Raw genomic sequence first — 9,789 nt, 5'->3', positions numbered from 1 at the left:
AGTTGTGGCAAGCTAGAGGGACACACACACGGCAGCATGGCCGGCTCAAGCCCGACGCAAAAAGCTCATCCACCCATGAGGCCCGCTAAAGCAACTCCCCCCCCCCCCACCACCAGCTGCTTAGGATCAACCACACACACACGCGCACGCACCTGCTTGAGTATGTTTGTGAAGTAGTGGACCAGGTTGCGGTAGGGGGCTGGGTCGCGCCGGATCAGCTCCCGCAGGCCGCACAGCGAGGCCACCATCACAGACGGCTCCTGCGCGCGCGCCAGGCAGGGTCGCCCGGGGCCGCCAGCCCGCTCAGCATCCGGGGCCACGCCCTGCCGCTGCCGCCCCTTGCGCGCCTCGGCCGCGCCGCCGGCACCTCGATGCCACCTTCCCCCGTCTCCCCGTCTCCCCCGTCCCCCTGCATCCCACCTCCACCCCCACCCCGCGCCCACCTTGTAGCCGATCTTGTCTATGAGGTGCCTCTCCAGGTCTGGGGCCACCCCCGGGTCCACCTGTATGCAGCGCTGCATGGCCAGCAGCGCCTTCTTCTTCACAAGGTCGCGGTCGTGGCGCAGCAGGGCGGTGACCTGGGGCAGGAACACGCCCACCAGCTCCGGGGACACGATGTGGCAGATGGCTGACAGCGCGGTGCACACTGCAGGGGAGGGAGGGGGAGCGGGGGCAGGCGGGCGATGAGGGATGGGCCGCCAAGAGGTGGCCCAGCGGGCAGGCCAGCAGGACGAGGCTGCGCTGGCCAGGGCACCAACACACCAGGCGGCACCGGGGCCGCCTGCCTCCACACGCTGCCGCTGCAGGGCCCACAAGCGCGCTGCGTGCCCTGAACACCCCGCTCCGCCCTGCCCCGCACCCGTGAGGAAGTTGTCTGAGCGCATGTCTGCCTGGATGGTGGCCACCACCATGATGCTCAGCTCGCTGGCTGGGTCCAGCAGCAGCGACACGGCCAGGTAGGCCAGCTGCGGGGGAGGTGCGCGCAGCGCAGCGGGGCGCCGCGACGGCGTCAGGGCAGCGCAAGCGAGCAAGGGGCCACCGCAGACAGGTGTCCCCATCTTGCCTGCGGCCTGCCTGTCACCGGCTGCACCTCCAGCCACCAGCCGCGCAGTGCCAGGTGCCGTGCTGGCAACAGGAACAAGCACGCCTGCGCCCGCCCGCTGCAGCCCGCACCGCACCTTCTTCACCGCCAGGTTCTTGTCGCTGCACAGCTGGATGGCGGTGGCCTGCGCCCAGGCGGTGTCGTGGCCCAGCATTTCGATGTAGATCAGGTACACCAGCAGCTCCTTCTGGCCGCGCGGCTCGCGCCGCCCCTCGCGGATCTTCGCCTTGCTCAGCTCCACCAGCTTGCCCACGATCGCATCCTCCTCGCTCTTGGACTTGGACTCGCCGACGGCGCGGATGAGCTGCGGCGGAGGCGAGGGGCGAGGAGGGTGATGCGTGGAGGCAGGGGCTCCTCGACGCAGCAAGGCGCAGGGCGGCACAGAGCGGCAGCGCAGCCAACCAGCGAGGCTCCGGCCCGCCCGCTCGATCCAGCGCTGCTCGCGGCACGCTCTCCTGTCCACCATCTGAATCTGAGCAACGCGCCGAGGCGCCAGGAGCTGCGACAGTGCTCGATCAGCGCGCACCTCGTCAAAGACGCCAGACACGGGCAGCGTCCTCTTCGCCATGGCGGCCACTTTATTTGCTAGGTCCATGGCTGCTGCCCGCTCCAAACAAACCAGGCACTGCAGCCCTGTAAGGGCAGCCGATCGAGCAAGCGAGACCCCCAACCAAGCCCAGCCGCAATGTGGGAGATGTCCAGTAGAGCGGAAGCGGGGCAAAGGGGGGAGTCTGGCTGACCTGGCAGTTGACCGCGGGGCGCCGCCGCTGGCAGCCCCTCGCCCCGAATGCCGCTACCTGGTGTAGAGAGGGCATGTGGAGCCGAGCCATGTTTACATTTGTCAATGCAGAGGATGTGCAGGTGCGTAATTTATTGGTACAGCAGCCGAGGGGCCTCCCCCGCCCTGGGGCTCACAGGAGCGGGAGCACGGCAGCTGCGCAGAGCAAGTGGAGCAAGGAAGAGCGAGCACAGCAAGAGCAGGAAGGCAGGCGGCGCATGCAGAGCTCGGTCATCGAGGCAGGTTGGCCATGAACTGCGGCAGGGCAAAGGGTGGATGTGCCGCTGTCGGGCTGCCTATAGTTGAGCCGCCACAACTGGACATGTTGAGGTTGGCATGCAACACCAGCACACAGCAGCACGCTGCGAAGCACAAGCAACATCCCTGCAGTCCCCGCCCACCTCGTTGTACGCGCTCTCCAGGTCGAACAGCAGCTGCCGCACATCGTCGTCCTTGAGCTCGTGGCTGGCGGGCATGCCGTGCAGCTTGCTCATCCACGACCGCACCGACTTCTTGCCGTTCATGTCGGGCGGCAGCGTGCTGACCTGCGCTCACGCGGCGAGCAGGCAGGAGGCGGCGGCAGGGCGTTCGCTCAACGGGTTCACAGCGTTCCTGCTGGCTTCCGAACCAGCTGTTCCGTGTTCAGGGCAGGTGTTGGGGCAGCAAGCAGGTGTGAGGCCTTTGCTCAGGCGCCGGCCTCCTGCCCCGCCACCCCCCTGCACTGCCCCTGCTGCTGCCCCTCCCCCCCACCTTCATCATCGCCTGCACCAGGTCGCTGAGCAGCGGGTAGATCTGGTCCACCGCCACCATGTTGAGCTTGAGCGAGTCCATGGCGGTGATGAAGTGCTGCACCGTCTCCGCCACCGCAATGGCGGTGGAGGCGGTGGAGTCGCGCGCCGGCCGCACGTTGTGCTCTATGGTGGCGGGCATGCCCGAGTGGATCAGCCGCTTGGCTGCCATGGGGCACTGCATGTTGTAGGTGGCCATGAACTGCTCCACATCGGGCACCTGCACACAAGCAGGAGACAAGAGGCAAGACAAAGGTCAAGGGTTCGCACCAGGCTCGGCACGACAAAGCAGAGGCATGATCAGGCTTGCCGGCTTCCAAACAACAAGCAATCAAGGCGGCAGCCCATGGCAGAAGCCTGCCCCACACCGCCAGCTGGCACGCTCACCGAGCTGCGCACAGTGTCCCACAGAGTGCGGAACTGCCCTATCAACTTCTCACACGCCAGCTCATCTGCACAGAGCAGGAACCACGGCAGCTGTTGGAAAGTGTGGGATAGGTCAGACACTGGCCACAAGGAGCTGGCGAGGTGCTCCAAGCATCACACAAGTCCGACAAGCGCCTTCCAGAGACGCACACTCTTTGGCGCTGATCCCGTCCCGCACATACGCCCGCTCTAGCTTCTCTGTCGTCTTCAAGATGGCATACAAGTCTGCATTGCAATGTGTGCTGATTCAGGAATGTCCAAGCTGCTGGACTGTCCAAGCAGAGGCAGCAGGCATGGCACAAAGTTTGTTTGCCGGACGGGCGCGGGCAGCGGCACCCGCCACCGCCTGCGTGCAGAGCTGGTTCAGCTCCCCCTCCTGATCCACCCTCATGTGCCCACCTGCATACTGTTCCAGTATTTCACGCTCCTTTTTGTTTGTGAACCGCACCAGAAGCGTGTCCAAGTTCGCATCCCCGCAGTTCATGGCCGCTCCCGGCCCACGTCGCAGCTCAGGAATGGACTGCGATCACCACCATGGGACGGTGAGCCCCGCCGCTGCCTCCTTGAGGACGCGCCAGCTCGGCCGCCTTTCCAGCGCTGCATTCGCTCAGCAGGCTGCTCTGATGCACAATCAGAGGTCCACCCACTGCAGCCTTGATCAGGAGAGGATGGGGGCATGGAGGGAGGTGCAGGTGGGACCGCAACAACTTGTTTTCACGGCCTGCAGTCTTGGGCCCTCCGACACTGCTTTTTATGTGCTCTGCAGACGGATCCCGGGAGTGAAGCGCCGCCGGGGCGCGGTGGGGCGGCCTGCTGTGCTATTGGCGGGCGCCGCATACTCGTGTACGGCGGCGCCGACCGCTCGCCCGCCGCCTTTGACGACTGGTGGGTGCTGGAGCTGACAGAGTCTGGGGGGCATTGGACCAAGGTGTCGCCCGTCGTCAAACTGACGCACAAGTGAGCGCCAGTGCTGCTGCGGCAGCGAGGGCGAAGGGCACCGGCGGCAGTGCGCACGCCTGCGCAAGTGGACCGCTGCCGTGCTGCCCACCATCACGCCCCTGCCTGTATGTGCAGGCGTAAGCTGCTGCCACGGAGCGGCGCCAGCCTGACCTTCATCCCGGACGCAGACGGCGGTGGGGGCGGCAAGGCGTACTTGTATGGTGGGCAGGAGCCTTTGGCTGGCATCATCTTTGACGATGTGCTGGTGAGGGGCCCTGCCGCAGCTGATGGTTGCCTGCATCCACCCATTTTCCCTTGATCTGCTGTGGGATGGTGGCGGCCCACCTGCGGCCACCTGCGGCTGTGTTCCGTGCCTGCCACAGATGTGGCAGAGGAGGAGCTTCACATCGCTGGGCGGCCTCCCCAGCCTCCGCCCTATCCCTTACCGTGTTGCGCCTGCCACCGTGGCCGCCACCTGGCCCGCAGTGCCTGGACACGGCCAGCTGGGAGCTGAGCGACGTGGCGCTGGAGCGGCCGCCCCGCCAGCCCAGGCAGCCGCACCAGGCGCAGCAGCCGCCGGGCCGCCACTCGCACGTGGCTGGCGCCTTTGAGGGGTCGGGCGTCGTCGTGTTTGGCGGCGCGGGGCTGCGCGGCCCGCTCAACGACGTCTGGCTGCTGGATGTGTCGGCGCGGCGGTGGCGGTGCCTGTCGGCTGAGCTGGCGGAGGAGGAGTGCCCGGACGGGCGGGAGATGGCGGCGGGGACCATGATCTCAGAGGCGGGCCTGCTGGTGCACGGCGGGCGGGGCGCCGACGGCGCGCTGCTGGACGACATGTGCATCTTTGACGGCAGGGCGGGGCGCTGGGTGCTGATCCAGGCCACGGGGCACGCGCGCTGCGCCCACGCCGCCTGCAACGTGGCGCCGCCCAGCCTGCCGGCGGGCGGCGGCGGCGGCGCAGCGGCAGCGGCAGCAGCAGCAGCGGCAGCAGCAGCAGCAGCACGGGGTAGAGGCGGGGGGGCCATGGGCAGCGGTGCGCCGCCGCCGGCCTCCAACGTGCTGCTCAGCTTTGGGTTCACGGGGGAGACGGTGGCGGGGGACCTGCTGCAGCTCAGCTTCCTGCGCCAGCAGCGCACCTCGGGTGAGGCAGGAGGCATGGGCAGCAGGCGCAGCGCAGCGCCAGCGGGGGCCAGCAGGCAGGCGCGAGGCGCGAGTCCTCGGCCCTCTGTCCATCCCGCCTGGCCAGCGCTGTTGACTCGGCATGCCCCAGCACACACTTCCCATGCCTGCCTGCAGGCGCCTATGGGCTGCGAGCGGAGCTGCGGCCGGTCAAGGCGGGTGCAGAAGGGGCGCCGCCGCCGCGATTTGCGCATGCCGCGGCGGTGCTGTCTGGGCCGGAGGCGGCGGAGCTGGTGGTGGTTGGGGGCGTGAACCAGACGCACGACCTGTCTGATGTGCACGTGTGGAGGGTGGTGTAAGCAGGCCTCTGATGTGCACGCAGAGGGAGATTAATTCAAGCAGGCTGCAGGCAGGCCTTCTCAGTTGAGTCAATCAATTGTTGCAGCAGGTCGGCTGGCAGGTCAGGGGCACTTGGACTCCTCAACGCACAGCACCGCCTGGCCGCCGTGCGCCGCGGCAAACTCAGCCACGCGCCGCTCGCTGTCGGGGTCGGCGCTGCCGCCCACGATGCCGCCCCACTTGAGCTGGGCGCCGGGCCCCAGGGTGGCGTGCTCGTACGTCCAGTCCTCAAACTTGTGCACCCCGCCCTCGGGCAGGAAGATCTGCACGGCGGCGGTGTGGATGAGGGCGTCGCCCCAGCGGTGCGTGTATATGCCGCCGGAGCGGTCGACAAACTCCAGGAGGCGGCGCACGTCGGGGCGCTGCCAGAAGGGCACGGCGGTGAGGAAGAAGTTGTTGTAGAAGGAGAAGCGGCTCCAGCCGGCGCCCGTCAGGCCGTCCAGGCTGGCGGGGGTGCAATGGGCGAGCAGGTGGGGCGCATCGCCCTGCGGGTACATGTCCAGGTAGGCGCGCAGTGTCTCGGGGAAGCCCGTGGCGCTGGTGGGCCACTCGGTGAAGGAGATGCGGTACGCGTAGGTCAGGTCGCGGTCCCGCATGAACTGGGTGAGGTTACTGGATGGGGCTGTGGATGAACGACTCCTCGTCCAGCCGCATCACCCACTCGTAGCCAGCCTCGGACGCGAAGGTCCAGAGGTGCAGCGAGAACCAGCGGATCATGTGGCGGTAGCCGATCGAGAAGCTGCAGGCGGGCAGGTGGGTGGGCGGGGTGGGCGGTTGGGTGGGGGTAGCCCCACACACGTGAGGTGGGAGACCGAGGGGCACCCACGTGTGCCAGAGCAGGCTTCACCCACCCCTGGTCGTGCCAGCTGGGGAAGTCGTCCTCGCTGAGAAAGTACGGCAGGCGCCAGTAGCGTGCCGGGATGCGCAGGAAGTGGATGTCGGGCCTGCCTGCGATCAGCTGGGCCTGGTCCTCCGCCGAGAAGTCGCCTGCACCCCTTGGCATGCGCACAGCTCGCTCATGCGATGCGTGGTTGGATGCCCTGATCCGCTGATGAGGCCCGGCCTCCTCCTAGGCGCACCTTCATGAAACACGAGCACGTCTGCCGTGGTCCAGGGCAGCACGTGTTGGTGCACCAGCTGCAGGCTCTTCTCCAGGTTGGCCATGCTGCTGTCAGCCTTCTTGGTGAGATACACGATCGCCAGGCGGTTGCGGGCCTGCCAGGCCGGCTCGTCGGCAGCATCGGCGGCGGCGGCGCTCAGTGCTGCCGCCGAGCTGCCACTCTGTGGGGGGACACAGTGCTCGCTTGAGCGATAAGGGGCGGCGTAGGGGGCACCTATGACGACGAGGAGGAAAAAGGCGAAGTAAGCGAAGAGGGCTGCCAGCTTTCTGGCGACAGAAGCTCGCTGGGGCTTTCCAAACTTGCGCATTCTGCTAATTGCAGGGAGCAAGGCGCCAGCAGCGAAGCAAGCAAGCCAGGGCCGCACTTGGAGCTCAAAAAAGAGCTGATGGGCATTGAGCAGGGCAGGGTGGACGGATTGAGAGGGACTCCTTAAAATGAATCCGGCATTTCACTGGTTGCCATGTGGCATCACACAGATGAACATCTTAGTGGCTAAGATGTGTGTTCGAGAGGAACAACAGCACTGCACGCAGTGTCATTGCCGACATTGTGACGGCACGGCGGCAGAAGGGCAGCGGGCACAGCACCTGGCTGGGGCACCACTGACTGTACCAGCAGGGGATATTTCAGCACCCTCAACTGATGGTGCTGCCGGAGACCAGGAGCAGAGACGTCCCCATGCCCCCCTGCAAGCATGGCTGGAGACACTCAAAACCCTACAGCACGGTGACGCATGACCGCTGCACCATTATGCCTGCAACCATGGCGTGCTCTCCCCCACAATCCTGCCCATTACCACGACCCTGTGATCATGCCAATGTCAGGGGATGCAACAGCTGTCGGCGGCTTGGTTGCGGCGAAGCAGGCCAGGTGCTGCCGAAGTGTGCTGGTGCCGCCCATGGCAGAGCAGAGGTGGTGAGTGAGTGAGGGTGGAGGACGGGGCACCTTGTGACCTGACTTCACGTTTTGTATATTTGGGATAATTTGCGCACGATGACGGTGAATGAATGAGGCAAACATTGATGCACTGGGCGCAAAACAATGGCGGCGCCACCTAGCCCGCCAGCCGGGCGCCAGCGGTCCTTCTGGCAGGCGACATGCTGGCCCCGATGTAGGCTCCACACTCGCTCTACTGATCTATCAGCTGCACAAGATCTCGCCTGTGGGAGCCGGACTCGCGATGGCGAGCCCGCCATGAGCATGACCACTCAGCTGGTTGTAAAGGCGTAAGGGCCTGTGTGCTTGCTGCATTGACCTAACCATCAGCGCAATCGTGGCAGGTGCACAGCCGTCCAGTTACCATCGCTCCCGCCCGCCCGCGCGCCGCCTTGGCTGCAGCGTCGGCGGGCGAGCGGCAGGCGAGGTCGACCTGGCAGCGCTAGTGCAGGCCTCCCTTGTCCAGCTCTTCGGATCCATCGGAGGCGCCATCCCCCTGGAGTTTGAGAGCATCACCTCTGGCAGCGGCGCGGAAGGGGTGGTCACCGTGGACAAGCGGTGAGCAGGAACAGTTTGTGGCGCCTGGCTGGCAACAGGCCGAGCACTGCGCCGCCGCCGCAGCCTGCCAGCCCTGGCAAACACCGACAGAAGCCTGAGCATGGGGCGTGCAGGGACGAGGCCAAGCTGCGCTCAGCGCTGGCACTGGTGTCCAGCTACGGAGGGAAGTCGCTGCGGCTGGAAGTGACGGAGGCGGACGCGGCGGGTGGCAGCAGATAGCGGCGCCGGGGCGTTTTATGCCACCTGTGGCCGCACCACGCAGCGCTGCAATAGCTTGTGCCGGCGGCCTCGCCTCTGCGTGGCTGCTGTGGACCGTCTACCGGCGGCAGGAGCACAGGGGCGGTGGGGGTTGGATGCTGGGGCGGCTGGTGCAGAGGTTGGCAGGAGCGGCAGGCGGGGCCCAGGCGGGGCGGCACCCGCAGGATGAGGATGATGAGGGGGACGAGGTGCCAGAGGCAAGTGGCATCGGCACAGGCGCAGGCAGTTCATGGGCAGCACGCGTCCTTTCCTCCTGTCCTTCATGAGGTCCTCCTGAACCCCCTGTGACCCGCTCTGTTGCCACCTGCCCACCTACTGCCCCTGTGTCCCACTCCACACGCCCCAATGCTCGCCACGGCGGGGTGCCTGCTGCACCGCAGGATTTTATGGACCCCATCACATTTGCCTGCATGCAAGGTGCGCGCCACGCAGCTGGCCGCCCTCACTCACCAACCCCCGCCTGCCCCGCCTCCTGCCTGGCCCTGCCCTCTCCCCAGCCAGCAGCGTCAGGCCGCCTGCGGGGCTGCCACCCCGCCCCGCCCCACCTGCAGACCCGGTGCTGCTGTGTGGCACGGGCCAGATCTACTGCCTGTCCAGCCTGCGCGCCTGGCTGGACACAGGCAGCCGCACCTGCCCCAAGACAAACGTGGTGATGAGGGATGTGGAGGTGCGGGCGCGCGCGCCTGGCGCCGCATGCCGCTGCCGCTGCTGCCGCCGCTGCTGCTGCTGCTGCTGCTGCTGTGCAAGCAGGGCGGGCGCTATGCAAGCAGGGCGGGCGCTATGCAAGCAGGGCGGGCGCTGGCTGGGGGAGTAGCTGGCAGCAGGCCGCAGCGCAGCAGCAGCCTGGCCAGCTGGCTGGGCCTAATGCAGCCTGCCTTCTGCTGGCACCCCGCCCCGCCGCAGGTGGTGCGCCTGCCCTCTGTGCGCAGCCGCATCGCCGCCTGGCGTGCGTCGCAGGGCCTTCCGCCGCTGCGCCCGCTGGACCCGCCGCCAGAGGTGGTGCGGGAGGCGGGGGCGGGCGTGGCGCAGGCGCTGGCGGGCCTGCGTGGCGGCGACGTGTACCGCCGGGGGCTGGCTGCCGGGGCGGTGAACGACATGCTGATTGAGTGGGGGCGGCTGGAGCCGCTGCCCGCGCGGCAGCAGGTGATGGAGGTGAGCAGCGGCGGTGCAAGTGGCGGGCAGGCTGTCGGGCGGCCCGCTGGCAGCGGTGCGCCCGCGGTGCTGCGTGGCGGATGCCCTGTCCCCCGGGCGCTGCTCCCCCCTGCCCGCGTGACCCCCTGCCCGCCTGCTGCACCCCCGCCAGGCCATGCTGCTGGATCTTGTGTGGTTGATGCGGCAGGGGACCCCTACGGCAGCGGCGTGGCGGCG

The 9,789-nt window shown here is 67.4% G+C and overlaps 6 protein-coding genes across 6 annotated transcripts in view; 3 read left to right on the top strand and 3 right to left on the bottom strand.

Moving 5' to 3' along the window:
* CHLNCDRAFT_35777 (hypothetical protein) overlaps positions 1–1,767 on the bottom strand; it is a gene marked incomplete at its 3' end in the record, with an annotated part of 3,263 nt that extends 1,496 nt beyond the window's left edge. The window contains exons 1-5 of the mRNA XM_005846850.1: positions 1,629–1,767; positions 1,179–1,406; positions 860–965; positions 444–646; positions 141–260 (exon numbers count right to left, since the gene is read on the bottom strand). Coding sequence (XP_005846912.1) covers positions 141–260; positions 444–646; positions 860–965; positions 1,179–1,406; positions 1,629–1,697 — 726 coding nt within the window. The 5' untranslated portion in view covers positions 1,698–1,767. The remainder of the gene's footprint in view (positions 1–140; positions 261–443; positions 647–859; positions 966–1,178; positions 1,407–1,628) is intronic.
* Positions 1,768–2,111: 344 nt separating this feature from the next.
* Positions 2,112–3,578, bottom strand: CHLNCDRAFT_134799 (hypothetical protein; the record flags this gene model as incomplete). The annotated part of the gene is made up of 6 exons (XM_005846849.1): positions 2,112–2,135; positions 2,282–2,425; positions 2,631–2,888; positions 3,056–3,120; positions 3,245–3,319; positions 3,494–3,578. The coding sequence occupies 6 exons, from the start codon at positions 3,576–3,578 to the stop codon at positions 2,112–2,114; spliced, it is 651 nt and encodes a 216-aa protein (XP_005846911.1).
* A 31-nt stretch (positions 3,579–3,609) lies between these two features.
* CHLNCDRAFT_134798 (hypothetical protein) lies at positions 3,610–5,508 on the top strand (the record flags this gene model as incomplete). The annotated part of the gene is made up of 5 exons (XM_005847033.1): positions 3,610–3,636; positions 3,861–4,051; positions 4,169–4,298; positions 4,520–5,171; positions 5,327–5,508. 5 exons carry the CDS (start codon positions 3,610–3,612, stop codon positions 5,506–5,508), a joined length of 1,182 nt encoding a protein of 393 aa, XP_005847095.1.
* A 102-nt stretch (positions 5,509–5,610) lies between these two features.
* CHLNCDRAFT_52761 (hypothetical protein) lies at positions 5,611–6,976 on the bottom strand (the record flags this gene model as incomplete). Its single annotated transcript, XM_005846848.1, has 4 exons — positions 5,611–6,160; positions 6,210–6,287; positions 6,400–6,535; positions 6,628–6,976. The coding sequence occupies 4 exons, from the start codon at positions 6,974–6,976 to the stop codon at positions 5,611–5,613; spliced, it is 1,113 nt and encodes a 370-aa protein (XP_005846910.1).
* Positions 6,977–7,863: 887 nt separating this feature from the next.
* Positions 7,864–8,382, top strand: CHLNCDRAFT_134796 (expressed protein; the record flags this gene model as incomplete). Its single annotated transcript, XM_005847032.1, has 3 exons — positions 7,864–7,895; positions 8,008–8,163; positions 8,277–8,382. 3 exons carry the CDS (start codon positions 7,864–7,866, stop codon positions 8,380–8,382), a joined length of 294 nt encoding a protein of 97 aa, XP_005847094.1.
* Positions 8,383–8,516: 134 nt separating this feature from the next.
* The window catches only part of CHLNCDRAFT_134795 (hypothetical protein), a gene marked incomplete at both ends in the record, with an annotated part of 2,341 nt that continues 1,068 nt past the window's right edge, over positions 8,517–9,789 (top strand). The window contains 5 exons of the mRNA XM_005847031.1: positions 8,517–8,609; positions 8,802–8,838; positions 8,973–9,088; positions 9,325–9,573; positions 9,725–9,780. Of these exons, the coding sequence (XP_005847093.1) occupies positions 8,517–8,609; positions 8,802–8,838; positions 8,973–9,088; positions 9,325–9,573; positions 9,725–9,780 (551 nt within the window). The remainder of the gene's footprint in view (positions 8,610–8,801; positions 8,839–8,972; positions 9,089–9,324; positions 9,574–9,724; positions 9,781–9,789) is intronic.

This window comes from Chlorella variabilis (genome assembly GCF_000147415.1).
Source record: "Chlorella variabilis unplaced genomic scaffold CHLNCscaffold_12, whole genome shotgun sequence".
Taxonomy (NCBI): domain Eukaryota; kingdom Viridiplantae; phylum Chlorophyta; class Trebouxiophyceae; order Chlorellales; family Chlorellaceae; genus Chlorella; species Chlorella variabilis.
Note: the sequence above shows the minus strand (reverse complement) of the source record. Positions and strands in the feature narration are given on the sequence as shown.